This window comes from Budorcas taxicolor, chromosome 24 (genome assembly GCF_023091745.1).
Source record: "Budorcas taxicolor isolate Tak-1 chromosome 24, Takin1.1, whole genome shotgun sequence".
In the NCBI taxonomy this organism is placed as follows: Eukaryota; Metazoa; Chordata; class Mammalia; order Artiodactyla; family Bovidae; genus Budorcas; species Budorcas taxicolor.
In genome coordinates this window covers 32,627,043-32,654,601 of record NC_068933.1, presented here as the reverse complement: position 1 = coordinate 32,654,601, position 27,559 = coordinate 32,627,043, and the positions used below count along the sequence as shown (strand labels likewise).

At 39.8% G+C, this 27,559-nt stretch overlaps 1 protein-coding gene across 1 annotated transcript; it reads right to left on the bottom strand.

The window, feature by feature from the left end:
* Window positions 1-418: 418 nt before the first annotated feature.
* Window positions 419-27,036, bottom strand: DDHD2 (DDHD domain containing 2). Its single transcript, XM_052661312.1, has 18 exons — window positions 26,862-27,036; window positions 25,392-25,619; window positions 24,541-24,728; window positions 23,662-23,751; window positions 22,581-22,701; window positions 20,199-20,288; window positions 19,154-19,289; window positions 18,597-18,805; window positions 18,258-18,325; window positions 17,487-17,609; window positions 16,455-16,550; window positions 15,320-15,430; window positions 15,056-15,211; window positions 14,700-14,802; window positions 14,389-14,559; window positions 13,517-13,679; window positions 3,103-3,210; window positions 419-2,337 (listed from the first exon to the last, which is right to left on the bottom strand). Exons 2-17 carry the CDS (start codon window positions 25,609-25,611, stop codon window positions 3,129-3,131), a joined length of 2,127 nt encoding a protein of 708 aa, XP_052517272.1. The 5' UTR covers window positions 25,612-25,619; window positions 26,862-27,036; the 3' UTR covers window positions 419-2,337; window positions 3,103-3,128.
* Between the last annotated feature and the right edge of the window lie 523 nt (window positions 27,037-27,559).

The following is a 27,559-nucleotide window of genomic DNA, read 5'->3' as shown; positions in this document are numbered from 1 at the left end:
GTCAAGGGGAAAAGAACCCGAATGTCAGTTCTTTGCCCAGTACTTTTTTTAAACTTGTTTTAGTAACACAGAACGGAGAAGGCAATGGCACCCCATTCCAGTACTCTTGCCTGGAAAATCCCATGGACAGAGGAGCCTGGAAGGCTGCAGTCCATGGGGTCGCTGAGGGTCGGACACAACTGAGCTACTTCACTTTCACGCATTGGAGAAGGAAATGGCAACCCACTCCAGTGTTCTTGCCTGGAGAATCCCAGGGACGGGGGAGCCTGGTGGGCTGCCGTCTATGGGGTGGCACAGAGTCAGACACAACTGAAGCGACTTAGCAGCAGTAACACAGAAGGGAGGAGAAAATGGTTATTGTACTGATTCTCTTTGGTCTTTGATGGATGAGCCAGGTAGAAGTACGCAACTGGTCGAATTGGTTTTATTTCATTATTTACTAAAGTTTTAAATATAATCACATAAAAAACAAACATTTCAAAAAGTGCAAAATATTAGAAAGCTAATCAGTGCTATTAATCTTTCCATGCAAACAATCTCTCTTGCTGAGATAAGCAATACCAATTCTGCAGCTGGAGTATGTATAAAATGATACTCTACCAGAGTTTAAAAATAGGCTTGGTCAAGAGATTGCACATGATACAACTGAAGTAGTGCAAAAAATATACAACTGAATAAGGAATTTAAGTCAAGCTTAGTACCCTGTGTAAGTGCATCCATGATACCAACACAGGGGGGTACACAGGATATAAAGCTCTTTTCCAGTCACCTGCCCTTCACCACCAGGAAGGAAACACTTCTTAGTACAAACAGTGGTTAGTATCTAACAATCCGGGGTGATGCTGTTCATCTTTGGTTACAGGGACTTACTCTTGCTTGTCCTTTGGCTTACTCTTACAATATACTTACTCTGTTAATAGGAAGAGTAAATGTAAATTTGAAGACAACAACTTGATGAAAGCTTCCACTTTACATTGAATGCTACTTAATTCTCAGTAACCCTTACCTCCATCTCAGAGTTTATGTAGTAAATAAAGCATTTCATAGAGCTGAAACGTCTTAGTGGCTTGGGTCAGCATTGGTCTGTAAGCAGATGGACATGGAGAGGCCAGGCTCTCACCAGTACCCCAGCCTTACCTCTAGCGTGATGGTAACATTCCCTCTGCTGTCACAGAGATGGCGTGTGTGAATGTTAAACACCAGGGGTCTACATTCACCCATCTCACCTGCACACTCTGACACTGACTCTGCAGCAGCTGTTCCTAGCCCCACAGAGCCAGGTTTCTCTTGCGGAATGAGGAACATCTCCCCCTGGGTGGCACCACCCCTCCCCTAGCACTGCCTGTGCCGGGGCCTGTCCAGTTGCTCCCTGCACTGTGGGGACTCAGGCGACAGTGTCTTTTTAAAGAGAACAGTCTTCAACACTCCCTTCACACAAGCAGATGTGGCAGATGGCTTTCACGTGTTGTTCCACCATGAACACACCACTAAAAGGTTTTATTCATCACTTCATAAGCAGTCAAAGCTGTGTAACTGCAGGTTTGTCAGCGTTTATAACTACCCTAAACTTAAGAACTAAAAAATAACTAGGTTGGACTTCATCTAGAGTCTCCCAGTTTGAAGTATGATACATATAAAAGGGCAGGTCTAGGATATGTAATATGTTTATAAAGATGTACCTGATGGAAACTAAGCTGTCCACTTTAGACTCTCAGCGCAGCTCAAATAGCTGTAAAAACAATGAACAGCCTCTCTGAGTCCTAGCAATAAATCTTCTCAGTCAACTATAGAAAGTAAACAGTATTTGTAATTTTAGTCTTTCTTCATACAGTACATGTAGAAAACAAAAGTTGGCTGGAAAGAATCTGACTGCCCACCAGTCTCCCTCCTCCACTTAGATCTAGCCTTCCAACGCAGAGAACACCCATGACCGAAAGCAGACCCAGAATGGCTTCTGAGTCTCAGGAGCGCACTACCAGATTAGAATATTCTCTAAAGATAAACAATAACCTCCTACAAAAATTTACACCCAACCCAAAACAAACTCAAGGCAGGCTTTATGCCATCTCAGGTGATAAGCATAGAGTGTGGTAATATAACCACCACCAGAGACTGCCGCGGCCATGGAGAAAGAATGCAAATGTTGCTGTGAAGCCAGTGGTGAAAAGTAACAGGGTCTTCCCTTTGCTTTTCCACTTGCTTCCAGAGAGGAAGATTATCTTCCAGAGACCCCAGTGGTGAGTAAGTGGCAGGCAACATGCAGGGAACGACACAGCTGAGAAGAAAACGCGGGAACAAAGAGGCGGGTTTTCTGGGGAAGGATCCCTCACTGTCCATCTAGGGGAGAAAGTGGAAGAGAGGTCATCACGCTGAAGGCAACCAGAGAGAATGCCAGAGTCTGACACACAAGCTTTCTAACTATTAATACATATATACAAGGCTGAGTAATGTAAATCCCAGGCTGGGCTGTCTATATTTAAAGCTGAAACTGTTGTAACTGCAAGGAGCTAAAACCAGTCCATCCTAAAGAACACCAGCCCTAAATATTCACTGGAAAGGCTGATGCTGAAGCTCCAATACTTTGATGCTGGCAAAGACTGAAAGCAAAAGGAGAAGGTGGCAGCAGAGGATGAGCTGGTTAGATGGCATCACCGAATCAATGGACATGAATTTGAGCAAACTCCAGGAGATAGCAGAGGACAGAGGAGGCTGGTGTGCTGCAGAACATCGAGTCGCAAAGAGTTGGACACAACTTAGCGACTGAACAACAACAATGTAAATCCCAGAATGGACTGTATGTACTTAAAGCTGTAAATGTTGTCATGGTAACTTTTAGATGGTCAGAACCATGAAGATTCTGAGTTTAGATCCTAAAAATGACAAGTGTTATTGGACCAAGTTGCTAGCAAAACACACACTAACCTTTCTCTAAATGGCCTCCAGTGCTTTTTTCCCATGAATTTTAACCAGAGTCCCTCTAAAAATGAGTAATAACCTAGAGCTCGGTGACAAGAAACAAAAAGTACATTTCCAAGCAGCTTTTCAGGCACCACATGTTAATATGTAGGAATAATGCTACATACAGGACATTTAAAAACTTACATTAAGCAGCCTTAGGTGGTTCATTTTTACTGTAAGGGCTGATCAAGGAAGATACCCTGGGTTTGGTAGATTTCTTTGAGGACCAGCAATACTGTATCTTCAGACTCCCTGGAGAAAGAAAAGATTATGTTGTAAAAAGAAACTAACATTTGTACCAGGTGTTTTACATATACTATCTAACAATCTACACAACCACCTTACAAGTTCGTGTTTTTTTTTAACTGTTTTAAAAAAAATCTGGCTCAGAAATGGTTATCTGACAGTGGCTTAGAAGGTAACCTAACAAAGAAGTTGTTTGTTAGGTTACCTTCTAACAAAGAAGTCTAGCGTTGCGTTCTGTAATATAAAAAAGCCAGCAGTAAATGACCAAGTCCTCCCTTCACAGAACTCATTCTTGGGACAACATGGGAGAGTCATCCAATTCATCGCCTTAATTTTTTAAATGTTGAGTCACCTTTTTAAAAGAAAAGCCAATACAATCATGTGGACAAAGATCAAAGATACAAAAGGATGTAATAATGAAATCTCCTTCCCACTGTTTCTAAACCACTAGTTCCCAACTTCTGACAACTGATGTTATCAATTTCTTATGTATCTTCCAGATATTATTCAGTGTGTGTACAAGCAATTACTTACATCTGGTTCATAAAGAAATATGACTATAAAAATAACATTCATGGATTGCCTTACAGGTATATGGCTCAAACACTTTTCTAGATCTGGGGTTTGACATTGTTTGAGTCATGGACCTATTTGGGAATCTAATGAACCTATGGATTTCTCCCCAGAAAAGACATCATACACATATACTATATAGCCAAAATTGTAAGTAGAATTTCACTAGACTCGTAGACTTTCTGTCCCCTACAAGGGACTGCAGGTTAAGAAATTCCTCCTATCCCAATGAGTGGAGATTAGCTAAACCAGATATTAAAATGGTATGATCCTGGTGCATAAACAAATGAGTCAATAGAAAAGAACAGAAAATTCAGAAGACTTAAAAACCCACAGAATAATATCAAATCTACTAACAGTGTTTTCCAGATGGCTCTCCATCTGGAAAATGATTTGAATCAATTCACATCTTCTTACAAGGATAAATTTGAAGAGAATCAAGGATTTACATGTAAAAATGAAACCCTAAAATATCAGAATAAACTGCGGTAAGGAATTCTCTGGAGAAAAATCTAAGCATGACACAAATTCCAGAAGCCAAAAAAGAAAAAATAAGTTTGACTATATAAAAATCAAAGTTTATACCTGGCAAAAAACCAATGTACACAATATTAAAGACAAACTGGGGAAAAGTTATTTACAACTCATATCACAGATTTTATCAATTAAAAAAACAATTCAATATGAAAGAGAATAGAGTATAGATAACTTCCCAAAAAGAAAATTAAAATGGTCCTTGAGTGTATGTCAAGATGATCAACCTTGTAACAGAGAGGGCAATAATTACAGCGTGCATGATACATATACTGAAAGTCACAAAACATTTCTGAGAGAAACTAAAACCACAATACACTGAGAGATACCACGTTTGTGGGTCAGAAAACTCAGCATTTATTAAGGTATCAGTTCTCCTCCCCCCCAAATTGATCCACAGATAAAATGCAATCACAATCAAAATCCCTAAAAAGCTTTTTGGTTGAAATTAACAAGTTCATTCTAAACGACATATGGAAATACAAAGGACCTACAATACCTAAAGTAACTACTAATAGGCACAACAAAGATGAAGAGCTTACAAATACCTAATTTCAAGACTTAATATAAAGCTACAGTTATCAGGACAGGGTTTTATTGATGTAAAGACTGACAAACAGATCAATAGAACAAAACAGAGCCAAGGCAATTCAACAGTTTCTCCATCTGAAGAAACTTTTCAACAAATGTTGCTAGAATAACAGGAAAGCCACAGGTAAAACAATGAACCTCAATCCTTTCCTCACACTATATTTAAAAATTAACCAAAATGGATCACAGACCTAAATGTAAAAGCTAAAATGACACAACTTCTAAAACTAAAAAGAAATAAGATTTGATGTTGGATGTGGGCTTCCCTGATAGCTCAGTTGGTACAGAATCCACCTGCAATGCAGGAGACCCCGGTTTGATTCCTGGGTTAGGAAGATCCCCCTGAAGAAGGGATAGGCTACCCATTCCAGTATTCATGGGCTTCCCTGGTGGCTCAGAAGGTAAAGAATCCACCTGCAATGTTGGAGACCTGGGTTCGATCCCTGGGTTGGGACAATCCCCTGGAGAAGTGAAAGGCTACACACTCCAGTATTCTGGCCTGGCGAATTCCATGGGCTACAGTCCATGGGGTCGCAAAGAGTCGGACACGACTGAGCAACTTTCACTGTAACTTGGCAAAGATTTCTTACTTATGTCACAAAAGCACAAACATCAAGAAACTGGACTTCATCAAAAGACATTTTTGCTTTTCAAAACATACTTGTTGGACAAATGAAAAAACCACATCCTGAGAGAAAAAAAGTATCTGAAAAGGACTTGTAAATAAAGTATAGGAAAATCTTGAAACTTAATAATAAAATAATCCAATTTTTTAAACGGGCAAAAGATTTTAACAGACAATTCACCAAAGATGATGCATGGATGGCAAGGGGGATCAATCAAGGTGGCAGAGTAAGAAGACATGGAGCTCACTCCTTGCCAACAAACAGATCAAAAATACATCTATATATGGAATAATTCTCGTTGGAAACTGGCACAAAAACTGTACACACAAGGCTGTGAGAGAGATCCACATGTAATTGGGCTGGACAGGAAGAAAAGCGATCAGCACGTGTGCCCCTGAGAGGGGACTTGGAGGAAGAGCGAGAACACTGGGGCAGAGACCCATCCCAGGGAGTGAACAGTGAGTCTCAGGTGGGATGCTGCAGGCCCGAGGTCCTAGCTGGCGGAGATGAACCACCCCTGGCTGGGTGGAAGGCAGGCAGGACTAGCAGGAGGGCTGTGGGAAGGAGGGGGTGGAGAGGGCGTGTGTGAGTGTGTGTGAGTGTGTCTGTGCGTGCTGACTTATGCACCCCCACAGGGAGAGCAGGGCAGAGGGGGCAGTTGGATGAATGCTCTAGTGGCTGCCAGGTTCCCCGCCTGGGCACACACCTCCGCTCCGTGTCCTCCACCAGGACGACATGGCACTGCACAGCATCCAGAGGCAACCCGGGCCTGGGGCAGAGCCTGCTTGGGGGCAGCAGTCACAGTTGGCACTTACTCAAGTGGTGCATCAGAAGGAGCCTAGCACTCTGACGGCAGCCTCTACCCCACAGCTCCTGCAGGATATACACGGAGGCTCCACACAGGCCCCAGGGACCCTGCACGGTGGCCCCATAACAAGACGAGTGGTGGAGGCTGGGCATGGTGATGGGCTGTGAGGGGCAAGGTGGACATGCACGTGAGGCTGCGTGTGAGCAGAGCAGGGGAACAAGTGCAGCCCCAGCAGGCAGACAGCTCAGCCTTCTGCCTGCAGAGGGTCCACGTGGGTGCCACTTTGGTCAGTACTTCCCGGCTCTGGGGCAAGGCTTCCAACGCAGGGAGAGGGGAAAACACACACCCACAGGGAACAGAGCCAGCCTGGGCCCGACCCTTGCCTCCAGCAACTTGGATCAGATCCTGTCCCAGCAAGGTGCCAGCCACTGGGCAGGGGCAAAGGTCTGCCTCATACCCAGCTCCAGCCCCACCCCCTGCTGAGGGGATATCAGGGAATCCAGCTCTCCCAGTGGAGACCCTGGGGACATGCAGAGTGTATAAGGATGCTACCACATCAGAACATCCCTTTAAGACCACAAGAGGTAACTGTTTCACCTAAATTCAACAGTGACAGAGAAAGTTAAACAAAATAAAAACGCAGAGGAACTGCTCTCAATTGGAACAAGAGAAAAAACTCTGAAAAAAACAAATAATGAAACAGAAATAAACAATTTACCAGGTAAAGAATTCAGAACATTGTTAATAAAGATGTTAATTGAATTTAGGGAAAAGAATAGATGAACATAAAATTTTAAAAAGGAACTAGAAAATATTTAAAAAGACCCAATCTGAAGAGAAGAACAGCTGTCAAAAAAAAAAAACCCACACTAAAAAGAATGAATAGCAGACTAAGTGATACAGAAGAACACATATATGATCTGAAAGACAGAAAAATGGAAATCATCCAATCAGAACAGCAGAAAGAAAATAGGATTTTTAAAAATGAAATCAGTATAAGAAATCTCTGAAATAACATTAAACAACCAACATTCACATAACAGAAGACAGAAGAGAGCAGGGCATCGAAAATGAAGCTGAGGTGATTACGGCTGAAAACCCTCCAGACCTGAAGGAAATAAGCTATCCAGGAACAGCAAGCACAGAGGACCCCAAACAAGTTGAACTGAAGGAAACCCATACCAAGGCAGCCAGAAAAAAAGAAAACAGAATCCCCACCGATAAGACTATCAGCTGATTTCTCTGCAGAAACCGTGCAGGCCAGAAGGGAGTGCAATGATCTGCAACCTAGAGTACTCTGCCCAGCAAGATTACCATTTAGAACTGAAAGAGAGACAAAGAACTTCTCAGACAGGCAAAGACTGAAGGATTTCATCAATACTAAACCTACTCTAAAAGAAATGTTAGTGGGTTTTCTCTAAGTGGAACCTATAGAGAAGAAATACAGAGTAAGGACTGAGGACCAACAACTTAACTGAGCAGTATGGAGATTAAAAGACAAAAAACTGTGAAAGCAGCTGTAACTACAATAAACAGTTAAGGGATAAACATGAAACAGGAAGATATAAAATACGACATCAAAATATGGAGGAAGGGAATAGAAATGTAGAATGTTCAGAATGTGTTTGAACTCGTATGAGTACCAGTTTAAAACGAGATATATAGGTCAACATATATGAACCCCATGGTAATCACAAAAACAAACACAACAAATACACAAAAACTGAAAAGAAATGCAAGCATACTGCTAAATAAAATCATTAAACCACAAAGTGTTAGTCGCTCAGTCATATCCAACTCTGCTACCCCATGGACTGTAGCCCTCCAGGCTCCTCTGTCCATGGGATTCTCCAGGCAAGAATCCTGGAGTGGGTTGCCATTCCCTTCTCCAGGGGATCTTCTGAATCCAGGAATTGAACCCAGGTCTCTTGTACTGCAGATTCTTTACCATCTGAGTCACCAGAGAAGCTCCCTAAACCACAAAGGAAGAAACAAGAATAGAGAAGAACCACAAAACAACTGGAAAACAAGTAATAAAATGGCAATAAGTACATATCTATATCAATAACTAAATGTCACTGGGCTAAATATTCCTATCAGACAAAACAGACTTTACAACAATGGCTATAACAAAAGACAAAGAAGGGCATTCTATAATGATAAAGGGATCAATACAAGAACAAGCCATAATGTTTAACATATATGCATCCAAGACAGGAGCACCTCAACATGTAAAGCAAATACTAACACACCTAAAGGGAGAAACTGACAATAACACAGTAATAGTAGGGAACTTCAACATCCCACTTTTATCAATGGACAGATCATCCAGACAGGAAGTCTATAAGGCAACAATGGCCTTAAATGACACATTATAGATGATCTGAATATATTAGATATCCACAAGGACATTATGTCCGAAAATAGCAGAATACAGACTTTTTTTTCCAAGTGCACATGAAATGTTCTCCTGAACAGATCACATGTTAAGAGGATAGAAATTATACCAAGCATTTTTTCCAACCACAGTAGTATGAAACTAGAAATCAATTACAGAAAGAAAAACAGGAAAAGAACTCACACATGGAGATTAAATGATATGATATGATATGCTACTAAAAAAACAACGGGTCAATAGAGAAATCAAAAAGGAAACCAGGAAATACCTTGAGACAAATAAAAATGGAAACGCGACTCTCCAAAAATCTGTGGGATGCAGAAAAAAAGGATCTAAGAGAGAAGCTTAGAATGATACCGGCCTTCCTGAGAGAGGCCTTCACTCCCTTGAGAAAAACCTCAAACAAACCTACCACCTGAAGGAATGAGAAAAGGAAAACAATCCAAAGTCAGCAGAAGCAAGGGAATAATAAAGAGAGAGAAGAAATAAAACAGATCTTAAAGAAAAAATACAACAGGGCTTCCCGGTGGCTCAGCGGTAAAGAATAACCCGCCAATGCAGGAGACACAGATTCAAGCCCTGGTCTACTACGCCTGTGCTCTAAGAGCCCTGGAACTGCAGCTACTGCGTCCAGGTGCTGCAACTACTGCAGCCCGCGCCCTCGAGCCCATGCTCCGCAATGAGCAGCCCATGCACGGCAACAAAGAGGAGCTCCCGCGCCACAGCTGGAGAAAAGCCGGTGCAGTGATGAAGACCCAGCACAGCCATAAGTAAATAAAAACAAAATTTTAAAAAACAATAGAAAATATCAATGAAAACAAGAGTTAGTTTCTTGAAAAGATAATAAAAAACTGATAACCTTTAGCCAGGCTCACCAAGAAGAGAGAGAGAACCCAAAATAATCAAAATAAGAAATGAAAAAGGAGAAATTACACTGATACCACAGAGATAGAAAAACATAAGAGGATACTATCAAAAGTCATATTCCAGCAAACTGGACAACCTAGAAAAAACGGACAAATTTCCAAAAAAGCATAAAAATTGGCAGACTGAAATCAATAAGAAACAGACCATCTGAACAAACCAAACACTAGTAGAGAAATTGTATTTGTCATATAAAAAACTCGCAGGAGGCTTCCCTGGTGGCTCAGGGGTGAAGAATCTGCCTGCCAATGCAGGAGACACAGGTTCGACCCCTGGTTCAGGAGGATCCCACATGCCGTGGAGCAACTGAGCCTCTGCCTTCCAACTACTGAGCTTGTGCCCTAGAGCCCAGGGTCCTCAACTGCTGAAACCCGCGCGGCCTAGAGCCCATGCTTCGCAACAAGAGAAGCCACCGCAATGAGAAGCCCACACACTGCAACCAGAGAAAAGCCTGCACAGCAAGAGACCCAGCACAGCCAAAAACAGTAAGTGAAAATTACATATTAAAAAACACAAAACTCCCAGGAAACAAAAGCCCAGGACCAGCTTCCCAGGGGATTCTATCGAACTACAAAGAAGATTTAACACTCATCCTTTACAAATTATTCCAAAAAACCGAAGAGGAAGAAACTCTCCCAAATCCATTCTGTGAGGCCATCATTATCCTGTTACCCAAATCACACCAATACACTACAAAATAGGAAAACTACAGGCCAATGTCTTTGATGAATATAGATGCAAAATTCCTCAACAAAATATTATAACAATCCAAAAAAAATAAAAGATCATACACAATGATCAAGTGGGGTTTATCCCAAGGACACAAAGATGCTTCAATATTCACAGTTCAATCAGTGTGACATGCCAACAAAAGGAAGGACAAAAATCACATGATCATCTTAATAGATACAGAAATAGCATTTAATAAAATTAAATATACATTGACAAAAATTCTCCAAGTTGGTATAAAGAGAACATACCTTAACATAATAAAGACTGCTTATGACAAACCCACAGCTATCATCATACACAACAATGGAAAGCTGAAAGCCTTTCCTCCAAATTCAGAAACAAGACAAAGATGTCCACTTTTGCTTCTTTGATGTAACATAAATAGTACTGGAAGTCCAAGCCACAACAATCAGAGGAAGGGAAGGGAGGAAGGAAGAAAAAGCACCCATGTTGGAAGGGAGGAAGTAAAACTGTCACTATTTACAGATACGTTATACTTTAATATACAAACCCTAAAGCCTCCACCAAAAAGCTATTAGAACAAATGAATTCAGTAAACTTGCAGGATACAAGATTAATATACAGAAATCTAATCCTTTTCTATACAATATTAATGAACTACCAAAAAGTAAAAAAAAAAAATCTCATTTAAAATTACATCAAAAAGAATAAAATGCCCTAGGAATAAACTTAACCAAGGAAACGAAAGCCTATACTCCGAGAATTATAAAACGCTGAGAAAGGAAACTAAAGATGATATAAATAAGTGAAAAGATATTTTGTGCTCTTGGATCAGAAGAATTAATATTATTAAAATGGCCATACTACCCAAAGCAACCTACAGACTTCATGTTATCCCTACTGAAATACCCAGGACATTTTGCACAGAACTAGCACAAATGAATCTAAAATTTATACAGAATCACAAAAGGCCCTATATTGTCAAAGCTATCCTCCCAGACTTCGCACTACACTACAAAGCTACAGTTATTGAAATATATTAGTACTGGCACAACAACAGACACACAGAACAATGGAACAGAATAGAGCCCAGAAATAAACCCACACACCTACAGTCAACTAATCTACAACAAAGGAGGCAAGAATATACAATGGAGAAAAGACAATTTCTTTGATAAGTGGTGCTGGGAAAACTGGACAGCAACATGTAAAAGAATGACATAAAATCTCTGCACACCATATACAAAAATAAACTCATAATGGATTAAACATCTAAATACAAGAGTGGAAACCACAAACCTCCTAAAAGAGAACATGGGCAGAACACTCTTTGATATAAATCATAGCAAAATATTTTGGGTCTTTCAAAACAAAAATAAGCAAATGGAACCTAATTAATCCGTAAAAGCTTTTTGCCAGCAAAGGAAACCATAGATAAGATGAAACCAAAAGCTACTGAAGGGGAGAAAATATCTGCAAATGATATGAGCAATAAGGGGTTAATATTCAAAATATATAAATATCTCATAAAGCTCAATATCAAAAAAGTCTCCAATTAACCCAATCAAAAAATACGCACAAGACTGAAGAGGCATTTTTCCAAGGAAGACATACAAATGGATACTGGGCACATGAAAAGGTGGTCAATATCACTATTCCTCAGTTCAGTTCAGTTCAGTCGCTGTCGCTGTCGCCAGGCCTCCCTGTCCATCACCAACTCCCAGAGTTCACTCAAACTCATGTCCCTCGAGTTGGTGATGCCATCCAGCCATCTCATCCTCTGTCATCCCCTTCTCCTCCTGCCTTCAATCCCTCCCAGCATCAGAGTCTTTTCCAATGAGTCAATTCTTTGCATGAGGTGGCCAAAGTACTGGAGTTTCAGCTTTAGCATCATTCCTTCCAAGGAACACTATTCCTCAGGGAAATTCAATTCAAAACCAAAATGAAACATTACCTCACACCTGTCAGAATGGCTGTCATCAAAAAGAACATAAATAATAAATGTTGGCAAGGATGTGGAAATGGAACTCTTATCTGCTGCTGGTGGGAGGGTAAACTGGGGCAGTCACTGTAGAACACAGTATAGACGCTCCTCAGAAAGATGAAAACAGAGCTACCACAGGACTCAGCAGCTCCACTCCTTGGCATATACCCAGAAAAAATGGAAACACTAACCTGAAAAGATATATGCACCCCAGTGTTCATAGCCACACTAGTCACAATAACCAGGATATGGAAGCAACCTAAGCATCCATCAACAGACAAATAAAGAAGATGTGGTACATATTTACAATGGAGTAACACACAGCCATAAAAAAAACAGAATTCTGCCATTTGCAGCATCATGGATGGACCTAAAGAATATTATGCTCAGTGAAGTAAGCCCTCATTGTATCACAGGTATTTGATAGATGTAGAAAAAGCAGGACAGGGCAGTGCTCATTTGGGATTAGAATGATGGCTTGTTTATAATTATTAACACAAAATAGCACAATCATGTCATTTGATGTTCCAACCAAGGAAGACAAATGGATAACGGGCACGTGAAAGGGTGCTCAACATCGCTAATCCTCATGGAAATTCAAAACCACAGTGAAATATCCCCTTACCCCCTTCAGAATGGCTGTCATTAAAAAAGTAATAATGATAAATGTTGTTTAAAATAAATACAAATAATAAATATTTGATCCTAATAAATAATTAAGGCTGAGCACTGAAGGTTTAATAAACAAAGAAGGCTGAACACCAAAGAATTGATGCTTTTAAACTGTGGTGTTGGAAAAGACTCTTGAGAGTCCCTTGGACTGCAAGGAGATCCAATCAGTCCATCCTGTAGGAAATCAATCTTGAATATTCATTGGAAGGACTGATGTTGAAGCTGAAGCTCCAATACTTTGGCCACCTGATGGGAAGAACTGACTCATTGGAAAAAACCCTGATGCTGGGAAAGACTGAAGGTGGGAGGAGAAGGAGATGACAGAGGATGAGATGGTTGGATGCCATCACTGACATGATGGACATGAGTTTGAGTAAGCTACGACAGTTGGTAACGGACAGGAAGGCCTGGCGTGCTGCAGTCCATGGGGTCACAAAGAGTCAGACACAACTGAGTGACTGAACTGAAGACAAAAAAAAAAACAATCCAAAACAAAAACAAACACTTACCAGTAGCACAGATGGCTTTGTAAAGCAAATAAATATTCATTAAAACTTTCAATGGGCTTCTCCTGTAGCACATAGTCAATGCGCTGGCCTCCATTCAGCATTCCCACATGGATGGGGGGGGCTTCCTCTTTCACTGCCACAGGGTTCTCTTCTGTGTTAACATCTGGAAGTGAAGGAACCATGGTCAGAATATAAAAGCTTCCAGCCCTCCAAGGGTGTCCGTATCTCTCCTCACACTCCAGCCTCAGCAGAGGAGGAGCTACTCTGCTCAGAAAGCTCTTTCCTCTCAATGCCCTTAAAGCTTGTTTTCAAGCCACACTGATTTTACCCAATCCCCTTTCTTTCCTATACCTTTGACAGCTAATTCCATTTACCTTTGGTTTACAAACTAAATGCAAGCAGGGTTAGATCACCTTTGGCAGTTGAAAAGAAACTCCTTTTGCAGTTAAAAAGCAAAAGAATGCAGTATTAACTGTGCAATCAAAAGAAGTCTCCCAGCTAGTCCCCAGCCAGGAAAATAAAACTGACTCATGAACACACAAACATTCCCTGGTGAAAGCAACGTTCTTCACAGTGCAGGCGCTTAGCATCACCGCTACAGTGCCCAGCGGGGAATGGTTTAAAGCCTAGTTACTAGATGCTCAGCTCCTCTTTAACACTTTCCCTCACAAATAATTGTTTCCACAATTTGTGGCTATTTGATGACAGAAAGGAACCAGCAGAGCTGAAGGCCCAGTAGGACTCATAGTCTAGTGTTGGTTCTCAACAACAAGGGGAAAGTTAAGAAGACCCTGGTAGACTAAGAACCAGACTTCAGGGAGTCCCTCTTATCTGGCCTGGTGCAGGTAATCACTGTGTTCAGTGTCACTGACCACTAGGCTTCTCCGAATTTGACTCAGGTTCTGCTTCTGTTTCTTCCGCAGTTTCTGAAGCTTGTAAGGCAGGGTATGGAGCTCTGGTGAAAGACTTCCAGGCCATCCGCAGTGAACCTAGCAAGTTATTCTTAAGGTCCATGCTCATCCTGGTCAAGCCCTCTCTCAGTTCTGAAACACATGTGAAAAAGAACACTACATGGTTTAGAGTTGTAAAAGGGCTCAACATAGCTAAGCAAAGTGAATGAGGTCCAGTCAGCCTGCACTGACCAGAAGGTCTACAATCATCAGGTTCTGGACTCAAGACATACCTAAGTGCATCCGCTTCCTGCCTTTATGATGTGGGATCAGCATTGGCTCAAATTCTACTCCAGGGACCACCATTGGTTCAATCCTGTAGGCCACAGGATCAAACTACATGCAGAAAACAATAGTTACACATACCTCTGCTGATCATAATGATGGTCTCAGGAATAAAAATAATTATAAGCTCATTTATTTTTAAAGTACTTGTTCTGCCCCCTTCACTTCCAGATTCATATTATAAATTTTCTCATTAGTACAAAATAGTATAGAAAAAAGTAAATCAACACAATAGACTATCATATGCTCTTTACCAATAAGCCCTAACATTCAGGTAAAATCACAAGAGCTGTCCAATGCTTACAGGGTGATAAATATTGAAGAAACCTTTGCATGTTGGAAATCTGTAGTTGGGGTCAATTCTTTTTAGCCCCCGGACAGTAAGGAACATTCCAATGGGAGATCCAAAAGCAAAGAATATTTCTGGTTTATAGATAAGCCGGGGGTATTTTACAGGCACCTGGATGAAGGAAATAAAAGCATCTCTTATTGATAATAAAAGTTACATTTGTTTCTACAATACCAATGGCAAACAATAAAACGACCAAAGAGAATGAGTACTGTTTACCTGCCCAATGCCGACATCCAGACCATTAGTGCTACTGTAGAACTCCGACTCTTTGGGGATATTAGACATATTTGCCCCTGCAGGTGATTGCGGGGTTGGTCTATTAACACCCTAAAGAATAAACGATAGTTCTGTGGAGCTGCTAAGTAGTAAAAAATATCCAAAGGATTATACAGTTTTCTACCAGTTGAAAAGGATGCTTGGCAAGGTTTTGAAACAACAGTCAACAATTTTAAGAAGAATCTCTCAGAAAACAAAATAAAGCTAATGAAAACCAAAGCTGCCTTAAATTATGAATTGATATCTGTACATGCTCTGAAATGATGAAAGCTGTACAAAGCCATCTGGATAGTAACTGAAACTTTGGGCAACCATCGTGAGAGAAAACGGCAGCAGAGCACTGTGGGGCGCTGGGGGCTGCTGAGGAGTTCAGTGCAGTCCTATGCCTTTCTAATCAAAGTAGACAGTATGTCTCTATCAGCCTTAAACCAGAACCAAACAACCTGCTAAACGGCTGAAAGATAATCATCTAGGCTGTGGAAGGGAATTCAGTGGCAAAAATACTCAGTGCACAAGTACTGTTACAACATGGTTATACCTTGAATATATTATGCTAAGTGAAAGAAGCCAGTCACAAAAGGCCATATATCATATAACTCCATTTGTAAGCAATATCCAGAATAAGAAAATCCAGAGACAGAAAATAGATCAGTAGTTCACAGAAGGGAGGAATGGGGAGTGACTGCTATTGAATATGATGTTTCTTTTTACAGTGATGGAAATGTTCTGGAATATGATAGTGGTGATGTTATTCAACTCTGAATATGCCAAGACCCACTGAATTGTATATTTTAAAAGGGTGAATTTTATGGTATGTGATATGCAATATATTTCAATAGTTATAAAGCAAACCAAAAAAGGAAAACAATTGAATGGTAGAAGTCCAGGGGAGATTAGACTTCTGACACTGATAATATTTTTAAAGATATTAATAAAGAAAATGTATTTAGTTTCTAACAAAGAGAGCCAAAGGTAAATTTTTACAACTGCTTAGCTCCCTATACATCTCAAAAAGCACAAGGGTACAAGGAAGTCAGAACACTGTCTAATCTCATAAGCTATATTAAGCACATACCATTGAATTTTTTCTGGTCTTAAAGTAGTTTAGTATCTTCTTTCTTGGTCCTAAAGGAATTCCCATTTCCTGAAGGTCTTTGTCTGTACATAAAGTCTAAGCATAGAAAATCAAACAGTTTTTATTTCTAGGCAAAATAAAATTAATTAAATGTCCCGTTCTCTGAGAGGAATAGGCCTAAGCACTCTGTTGTTCTTGGCTTTACATGACTAGGAGTCCCCAGTGGTAAAGCATCACTAATAACTTTCTCTCTTAATAAAGGAGCTTAAAAAAGGAATATAAAATATCAATACTGGAGCTATCAATGCTGTAGTTATACAAAGCAGAAAACACACCAACAATCCAGATGTCAGCTAAAGGGCTGCTCCCTGATGAGGGAAGTCTTCCTTAGGCCCCCAGACTACATCAGCTCATCCTGTGGCACACTCCTAAACCACTGTGTACTTTCCCTACTTAGAACTTAGCACATTTGTAATTAATTACGTGTTTGGCTATCTGTGTCTTTTCCACTAAGCTATAAGCACCATGAAGTTTGAACAATATCTGCCTTATCAGCACTCTACCTCATACTTGGTACAGCTGCCTGATCATAGTAGGTATTTAGTAAATACCTGTTAAATGAACAAATGTGTCACAAACCTTAAAAAAAAAAAAAGGCACACCTGAGGTGGCAAAAAAATAAGCAAATACCCACAAGTAGAGCTCTAGAAAGTATAACAGAAAATAAAAGCTGGAAAAGTCAGTGGCCTTTACACCTGCTCTCATGTTTTCAGAGCTGTGCTGGGTTTTAGTCTTTGCTCTATTCCTATTATCAATGTGGCTCCTCTGAACTTTGAACTCCCACAAAAAAAAGATCACTTTATATGATGAAAAAAAAGAAAAAACAAATAATGCTAAAGAGCATTACTAATGATAAACTATGTATGACTAAAATGCTTCTAAAAGGCAGGCTCTTAGCCAGCAGTATGATGAAAATAAGCAATAAAAATACTGAAAATGGAACAGTGTACAGTTTTAAAAGATTATTTTTACCAGAGCTTCCTTATCTATTTTCTCCTTCTCAAAGATACTAAAGAATTCAGACAGTTGAAGTTTCTTCAACTCTTCCTCCAGTGTTGGTGTATCTCCTTGATCCATGAAAATACTTGGCAAATCCTAAAAATTAAATTGTAAAACTTATATTGTCTAAATTCATTTAGATTTTTTTATTAATACTACTTTGCAATAAAGAAAAGCACTATGTAAGATAGCCACACAGTATCTTAACTTTGACTAAATCGAAACGTATACGAAATATAAACTAAAATGTGATTGATCTTTAAGTTTTTGCAGTCGACTGAAACTTTATGTTTTTAAATAAATGAATCCGTGAATGAATGACTATTAAAGTATTCTTCATCATCATTAACAAAACTTTCCCTGAGCTTAGTGTTTAAGGACAGCTTTCAAGCAGAATTTCTATAAACTATATCAATTTGCATTCAATTAATTCTTCCTCATATGCAAATTCCATTTCAATTCAATGATTCTATAACTCTAATAACAGATCAGTAGTGCAATGTATATTTATAATGAAAATAAGATAACCATAATTATTTTAGAATGTGGCAAATGTTTATAGAAGCATATTACTATCTTGCTTCTATTATCCAAGAATAACAGAGATAATTATAAATCTGTTAAAATTAAAATATATGTAAATTTAATATTACGGTATGAGACTAAGTGGGGAAAAAAAGTCTAAAATCTAAAAATCCCTACTAAGAAATAGTACAAGAAAACCTATCTGAACATCTAAATTACCTTTTTACTGTCAGTATCTCCCAAAGAATCTTTCTGATTTGTTAGGATATCAAACAATATAAGCGAACCTGTAAGTAAAACAGAAGAAGAGGGGACAATTTTGAAGCATTAGCACTGAACAGCTGCCTTTTACACAAAAAAGGAATAAGCAAAATCTACTAAGTAGGGAGTCTTTCTTTCCAATCCACCATTACCCTTCCAACCCCTTCCTAATATCTCATCACAGACCAGTTCTAGACCTCTGAATCTGACACTGATAAAAGACACTGTACTTCAAAAAATACTTAAAAGGTATCCATAAAATGTGATAGTCCTCTCCAGTCATAGAGAATTCATTACCTAAACTATGACCAGCAATGGATACACTCCCTTTGAAATCAGGGTTCCTTTGCAGAAAAAGTATATAAATTCGGTTCATTTCAGAAGCGACTGTGTCCACGATAGTCTGACAGTAGGTGGGGCTGTTGTAGAAGAAGACATCCAGAATCGTGTCGTTGGTAAAGTGCCTGAGGCGGTTAATGCTAGGCAGGGTTATTCGCTGCAGATCTCTGAAAAAAGGAAAGATGTTTTAAGCAGAAAACTTAAATAAATTCCATAACCTCCTTTATGCTAAAGAAATAGTAAAGCTGCAATAGTAAACACTAATGAGCCACTAAAACATACTGGAAGAAGATACACACCATTCCCTACTCCTGACCCAAGCTGGTTAAACAAAGGGATTGTTCAGCACTTAATAATGTAACTCTAAGAAAATGACACAGAAGTACAAAAAGTTTTTTGTTGAACAGAATTTTATATACACTCTCAGCTAACAGCAGAGATGTTCCTAAGCATATTAATGATCAGAAAACATTATAATCACAGGTAACAACTCAAAGGTGTAAAGTATTACTCACACATCTACACCAGTGGAATGCAAGGGACTGTGCCAGTTGACTGGGAGAAATTCTACCCTCCCAATCTGCTGATTTTCTTGGGCTTTCTTAAAATGCGTCTGTAGCAGGTTCAAAGAAACACTGCGAAAATCATTAACTAGAAAAGAAAATTAACTAATGCATTAACAGTGAAGCAATCAACTCACAGAATTAGGATGCAACAGATCATACGATTATACCACACTCATCTACATTTGCTTAGAGCACCTACTGACTGGAGTCAAAACTAGAGTGATATTTAAGAAAAATTAATAGTGCATATGGGAAAACACATTCCTTTCATATAGGACTGCTTTTACTATACGAAACATTTTCATTAAAAAAAAAAACACACACACACACACAAACTTCAAAACTTCTGCGTCAGACAAACTGTTTCAATTTTTTAAAAGAATCACCTGACTATGTCAGTTGGCCTTGCACTCAAACAATCATTCATTATCCAATATTTTAGAAAAACCACTGATGTTTAGAATTCATATTACATTGATCTTTAACCTTCTAGAAAGTTTATGCTTAGAAGCATTAGTCATTAGGATAAGACTCCCAAATTGGGATAATTAGACTATGAATACTACCTTTCAAAATCAAGTTAATGACCTAAATATTCTAATTAGAGTATCATGAGGTTTATCACAATGTAAGTTAAAAAAATGTAAGTTTCAGTTGTTCATTTAAACTAGATTATCTTTATGGTCATATATTTATGGTTCCCTTTAAATTTGGAATAGTTACAAACAGGACAATCACATCATAAAACAATTTTATCAGACTTGAAGGCTTATTCACTCAAGAACTATTAGTTAAGAGTATAAACCTATTAGCCTAAGGAAGTTACTAGCACTTCAGGTCTAAGCTGGGAGGCTTTACTACCTTGCCACCTGTCTTCAGCTCTCCAAATCTTATTATGCAGCTAAGAGGACAGCCTAAGACAACACTATCTCAGCTCAGAGGAGCACTAACAGTCCCTTTACATGATCTAACCTGACACGCTTTGCAAACCTACCACACTGTACAATGCTTCGAAAGCGGAGATCACAAGCAGGTCCGATCCCATGGACTACAAAAACCAAGTGATCTATTTGTAAAGGTTCCCCTACAAGTGAAATTATAAAGAAAAGTTATTCAGTATAACTAGTCATGTATTCTAAAATCAAACATTCACAATAAGCAGGTAATAGAAATGGGCAAGTTAAAATATGAGCAGATTTTTTAAGACACAAATTTTCCTATATTTCACTACTCAGTAAAAATATTGCAATTTTACTTGTTTCTAATTTATCTCAAAAGTGTTTCTAATTTATCTTAAAAAAAAAAAAATACTTGGTTGGTGCAAAAGTACTTGCGGTTTTTGCATTGTTGAACTTTGCCATTTGATATTGGAAAACATTTTTAATGAATGTGATTATGTTATAGATCTAACATACAGATCTAACATCTAAATGTGTTTTAATACACATTTCTCACCTTGTTTCTTTGCTAAGTGTTATTACTTGCTGTTTATTTTGTATTTATTTTAGACTATGAAAATGATGTTAGACAAAAAGCAAATTCGAGGGATTTTCTTAAATAAGGTCAAAATGGGTTGTAAAGCAGCAGAGATAACTTGGAACAACAACAGTACATTTGGCCTAGGAACTACTAACGAACGTACAGCGCAGCAGTGGTTGAAGAAGTTTTGCAAAGGAGATGAGAGCCTTGAAGATGAGGAGCATACTGGCCAGCCATTGGAAGTTGATAATGACCAACTGAGAGCCATCATCAAAGCTGACCCTCTTAAAACTAACAAGAAGTTGCAGGAGAACTCAACATCGACCTTCTACAGTTGTTCAGCATTTGATGCAAATTAGAAAGGTGAAAAAGCTCACTTTGTGGGTGCCTCATGAGCTGACCGAAAATTTAAAAACTTGTCGTTGAAGTGTCATCTTCTCTTATTCTGTGCAACAACAATGAATCATTTCTTGATCAGATTGTGACATGGGACAAAAAGTAGATTTTATACAACAACTGGTGACAGCCAGCTCAGTGGCTGAACCAAGAAGCTCCAAAGCGTTTCCCAAAGCTAAAGGTACACCTCAAAAAAGTCAAGGTCACTGGTGGTTTGCTGCCAATCTGATCCACTACAGCTTTCTGAATCCCAGCGAAACCATTACATCTGAGAAGTATGCTCAGCAAATCAATGAGATGCACTGAGAACAGCAATGCCTAAAGCCAGCATTGGTCAACAGAAAGGGCCCAATTCTTCTGCACGACACCACCCAACCCCACGTTGCACAAACAACACTTCAAAAGTTGAACGAATTGGGCTACACAGTTTTGTTTCATCTGCCATATTCACCGGACCTCTTGCCAACTGACTACTACTTCTTCAAGCATCTTGACAACATTTTGCAGGGAAAACTTTCACAACCAGAATGAGGCAAAAAAATGCTTTCCAAAGTTTGTCAAATCTGGAAGCACGGATTTTTATGCTACAGGAATAAAACTTATTTATTGTTGGCAAAAATGTGTTGATTGTAATGGTTCCTATTTTGATTAATAAAAATATGTTTGAGCCTAGCTATAATGATTTAAAATTCATGGTCCAAAACTACAATTAGGTCTGCACTAACCCAGTAAGTCGATAAAAGAATTTTTCAGGATTTTAAAACTTTTTATTTTGAAATAACTGCAATCTTTACAGAAAACTTGAAAGAATAGTACAAAAAATCTCTTTTTCACACAGATTCCATACTTTAACATTATGTGTGTGTGTGTTCACACACATTTATTTTTAGAACCATTCGGGAGTAGGCTGCATACATCATCAGACTTCACATATCATATCTCTTTAAACCATTAATATTTTGTGTGTTTCCTAAGAATATTCTCTTGTATAACCACAGGGCAGTTACCAAATTCAGATAATTTTACATTGACAGAATACTTAAAAGGAATTTTATAATCCAGTTAAATATATTACAAAACCAACCATAAATGCCCCTAGTTAGAGACCAATGGATAACCATCAGGGTCCTACTGAAAAATAGTTTCCCCTGGTTGAAAAACTTCAAGGACACAAGTTACCAGGAATAAATAAGCAAGCAGGAAGAATCACATTTCTTAGAATTAGGACCAAATCAGTTCATTTGTACTTAGTGACTTCCTGATTAGTAGTGCCCAAATTTTATCCATCCCACCATATATACTTAGCAACTTCAAAAGATATTTTTATACCTATTAAGAGTCTCACTAGATCAAGTAATACTAATCGTAACTTAGAATAAGCCCATTGGATTAAAGACCACTTTTTAAGCCTCAAAGTAATCAATGTCATAGAAAAAGGCCACAGTTTAAGTCATAAACAAGTATATCAGAAGATAAGAAAAAAATGAATGATTAACATTACCACAGTGAATGTCAACAGAGATGTTCTCAACCCCCCTCTTCACTGTTCGAGGTCGACCTTGCTCAGCAGGTGCTGAACCCCATTCATCGGACCCTGCAACTGGCTGGTAATGCACCATAAGCTTAAATAAAAAAGATCAGAGCAATATTTATTCTACATTAAAGACATCTTAATAAGTTCTCAGGAGTGGGGACAAGTCTTTCAAAACATAAAGTGTGAAAGAGAAAGTCACTCAGTTGTGTCCAACTCTGTGATCCCATGAGCTGTAGCCCACAAGGCTCCTCTGTCCATAGAATTCACCAGATAAGAATAATAGAATGGGTTGTCATTTCCTTCTCCAGGGGAATTTCCCCAACCCAAGGATCAAACCTGGGGCTCCTGCATTGCAGGCAGATTCTTTACTGTCTGAGCCATACATACTCAAATCTCAACTGGAGTTTTGCCATGTAACTCCAATAGCTTGAAATGAGAATCCTGAAAATACATTAGGCTAATGTTGTATACTTTAAATATCTCACTATTTTATTTGTCAACTATACCTCAATAAAGCTAAAAAACAAAAGGAAAATGTTTATACATATCTTTCAACAATATCCTACATGTGAAAGATATGCCCACCTAATATGTCAGTAATCTTCTTAATCTACAATGACATAATTTTCCCTATGAAAACTCTCCTTGTAAGAGGTGAATGAGCAAACAATGGTAGTGGTTATGGTTTTAAGTTTCATAATTGTGAATGCAATATAAAAATTTCCAAAGGTTATCCTATATAGAACCACTAGAAAAAAGAAGCCACCAAGAATTAATTGCATTCTCTTTAGTAACTCAATTAATCTTAATCCTATCATTAAAGTGAAAGTGAAGTTGCTCAACTCTTTGAGACCTGTAGCCCACCAGGCTCCTCCGCCCATGGGATTCTCTAGGCAAGAATACTGGAGTGGGTTGCCATTTCCTTCTCCAGGGGATCTTCCCAACCCAGGGATTGAACCCAGGCCTCATGCATTGCGGGCAGATGCTTTAACCTCTGAGCCACCAGGGAAACCCGATCCTATCATTAAAGGGCCTTAATTTGCTTTACCTTTGGATTGTGTAATATAATAATTTCTCTGTTGGGAGACTCCAATTTCTTTTTCCATTCATCCAGAGTTACAGCAAGCATGTAAGTTTCCTTAAAACAAGACACATTTCATTAGATTTCTCTAATGGCTTTTCTATTAAAATTGAACCTATCTTCAAGAATATTGCTAGATAAACAATTATAGTAAGAATTTCTTACTCCAATTTATCAAATTTATTTTAATTCTCTTTAAATGACAACAGACACTAGTATAGAATAAAATAAAAAACAATCAACAAAAAATAATCATTCTGCTTCTATCATCTAGACTGGAAAAAACAGCTATACACATTTTGATATATTTCTTTCAATGATATTAATGCATGTATATTATCCACAAAATTAGGATATTACATATAAAGTTCCTTCTCTTGATTTATCAAAATTTTAAAATTCTTTTAAAATTACAATAAGTAACAGTATAGAACAAAGAAAAAAATCAGTCCTAATTCCATCATCTAGACTAGAAATAATCATTGTTCACATTTTGATATATTTCTTTTAACAATATTAATGTCCTACTCCAATATAAAGCAAATTTCACAATAGTTCCAGAGCAAGAAAAATAAAAGCAAAAATGAACAACTCTATGGTCATAGTTTAAATACTAACAATGATCACCATTAGAGAAAAAATTTTTAAAGACATAAACAGTTTCTGTAATATTTTAAAATCTGAAAACTACTTTATCCTGAAACTGACTTGAAAAAGAAATGCCATAAACTGTGCTGCAGATAGAAGCGAGCTCTCTTTATAAATTCACAAAATAAGTCACAAAGAGGAAGAAAAGATTATTAAATAAGAGAAGAAGAAAATGAGTAAAAGAGGTCAAAGGAATACCTCTAGAACTTGGCTGAAGCTCTCCGAGTATGGAACATACTTATTATCTTTGTCTCCCTTGTAAAACCAGGTACATCGTCTCACTTCTGAAGCCAGCTCATCCCAGTAAACAGCATACCGCATCCTCTCCCCCAAATGAACATCATATCTACCCCCATCAGTGGGAACAATTCTATTACAATCTTTTCCTATTGAGGATTGGAAAGGGGAAAAGAAGCACATAGTCAACTGCCACTCCCAAAATACAACTCTGAGTTATATGTTAAATAATGTTATAAAACACATGAATGATCCCTTTCTTCTTGGCTAAACCATCAAAATCATTCTTGGCTTTAATGAAACATAAAAAAAATAATACCCAAATTCTATTTTGCTCTTTTTCTGAGGAGAGATTATAGTATCCCTTAAAAAAAAAAAAAAAAAAACTGTAAATAAGAAAGCTTTCCTGAATTTTTTGCTTAAGGGGTCAAAAGGTAAATTAATGACCTCATAATGATAAAGTACTAACCAGAATCATTCTTACTTCGTAACATAAGAAAAAACAAGTGAAAAATTAAAGAATTCATTCTTTTGCAATATGACACTACCACCCACCACTCTTTATAAACAAAAACTGAAACGTAAGAAACATTATTGTATAACTATGCAGAAATTACAATAGGCGCTGTTTTCAAAATACAAATACAAATTGTTGAATATTATAAACTCATTGGACAATAATGCAGAACTTCAGTATTAAAATGCTATAGGAGATAACTAGAAACAGCACTCACTATAATAACTATCATATTACAGTTTTAAAGGAATGACAGTAAGTCCTCGCCTGTTACAAGTCATCACTTTTACCCTACCAGAGCTGTATGCCTCTTCCAGCTGCTGTGAATCCTGTGAGTTGAAAGGAATCCATGTCTCCTTAGAATCTATTATCTTACAATAAAACCAATGAGGAGAAACTGGTTCATACAAACTGCCAGCATCCATGTCTACGAGCTCAAAGGAACTACATGAATTTGGTGATGGAGATGGGTCTGACTGGGACGACTGTTCCTGCTGTGACTCCACTGATGACATTTCGTTCTCTAAAAGACAAAAGAAAACTTTCAGAAAAAAAATTTCCTTCTATTAACAGTGTAATTGTTCATACACACAGACACACACACACAAAAAAAACAGGGTTATTTTTAAGAGGAATTTCTGAAGAAAAAAAAAAACTAAGGCGGCCATACAATTTAAAATATAAATAAAATAAATTAATAGCTTTGTTTGGTTGGTTTCTGGTTTTTTTAAGGGAGGGAAGGAGGCTTTAAACAAAATGCTTCTCATAGTTAGACCAATGGGCTTTGCACTGATCTCCCAATCCTCCCAGAAAACTATGATTTTAATTAAGCAAAACTGGAATCATGAGAAACGCATGGTCAAAATCTTGATTGCAAAAAAAACCCAAACCACTTTACCCCAATTTCCAATATAAATCTAGTGCCAAAGCCAAAAACATTTACTCCAACTGTTTTTAGTAACACCTGCTTTTTGGCTTCAGGCTACGGGAATTACAATACTGAAAATAAAACTATTCACTTAAGATAACAGTCACTTCTTATCAATCCTTGCAGGGTGCTGAAGCACGGGCGATGGTACAAATTTCTGAAAACGCGAACCCTCGCTTGGGGCCACTGCGCGCACGCGCGCACCCACTCGCACGGTCCAGGTCTCAAGAGGAAAAAGGTAGCAAGTGACCTCCTTCCCCTAAAGAAGACTGACCTGTGTGTTTCCCCTTCACCGCTCGGCAAAGACTAACCAACGCTGCACAGACCACAAAAGGGAAACCCAGGCTCCAGCGAGGGGAGCGGGCGAGACCATCTCGGCACTCAGTGCAGCTGGACCGGGAACACCCGGCCTCCCTCTGAGCCGCCGCTCCCCGGCTTCCGCCACTTTTTATCTTTTTTTCCCCCCAGCACGAATTTACCTCCAACACCTCGCGTGTCCCCTCTCCCCAGGACCCCGAGCCTCCTGCGACCCAGGTTTGAGACCTCAGGGCTCGCGGATGCCTCTCCCCGTCCCGCCTCCGGCCCCGCAGAGAGCAGCGGGGCGCGGGTGGAACCGGGTGACTTCCCGGCGCCTCCGGGAGCCGTCGATACCAAGCGGGCCAGGCCGCGTCCCAGGGACCGAGGCCACCCCCCGCCCCACAGGGGCTGGTCCTCCCGGGGCCCCCCTTCCCTGCCTCCAGGCATCGCGCCCTCCTCCGCCCCTGGCATCTCCATCCCGCAGGGCCTCCCAGCCGCTCCTCGGGTCCGGGGCCCGGGGCCCGGCCGCCGCGGACTCACCTGGCTGCCTCACAGCCTCTCGCGCTCTGCTGCCCTCGCTCAGAGGGGCACGACATGTCCCCGCGGAAGCCTGCCCCGCGAGCCGGGGCGGGGCGGGGCGGAGCTTGCGGGCCCGCGGGATTCGCGCCAACACCGTTCTCCACCGCGCTCCCGGCGGGAGAGCTGCCAGCCGGCCGGGCTGCCGACAGCAGAGAGCTGAGGTGACGGGGAGCCCGCCGTGGAGCTACGGCCGGGGCTCGGAGACCCGCAGGGGCGCTGGCGGGAAGTGTCGCGAGAGGTGGATGGACTCGCGCGAGATGTTATCCTCGGAACCCGCTGGAAGTCGGCGCGCGGGACCAGTGGGTGTTGCGTGCGGCGTGACCTCCGCTCCGAAGCCGCCTGCGGGTACTCGGCATGAGGCAAGGGAAGTCTTTGGAAGGAAGGAACGCGGCCTGAGGCGTTACGGGTGGAAAGCTTGTCAAGTCTCGGTGAAAGCAAGGTTCTTCGAGCAAGGATAAACGAGCCCAGCCTCTTCACTTTATAGAGAGGAAGACAGACGTCCTGGCCCCCATGGTACCCCGGCTGACCTGCTTAATGGCCAGGATGGTGCGAGGACGCTGGCATGCCACCCACTGCTGAAAAGTTGGGCAGGGAGCTGGCAGCAGCTGCGGCTACCCAGACCTTCGCTTCTGGGTGCTGAGAACACATACCATTGGCAT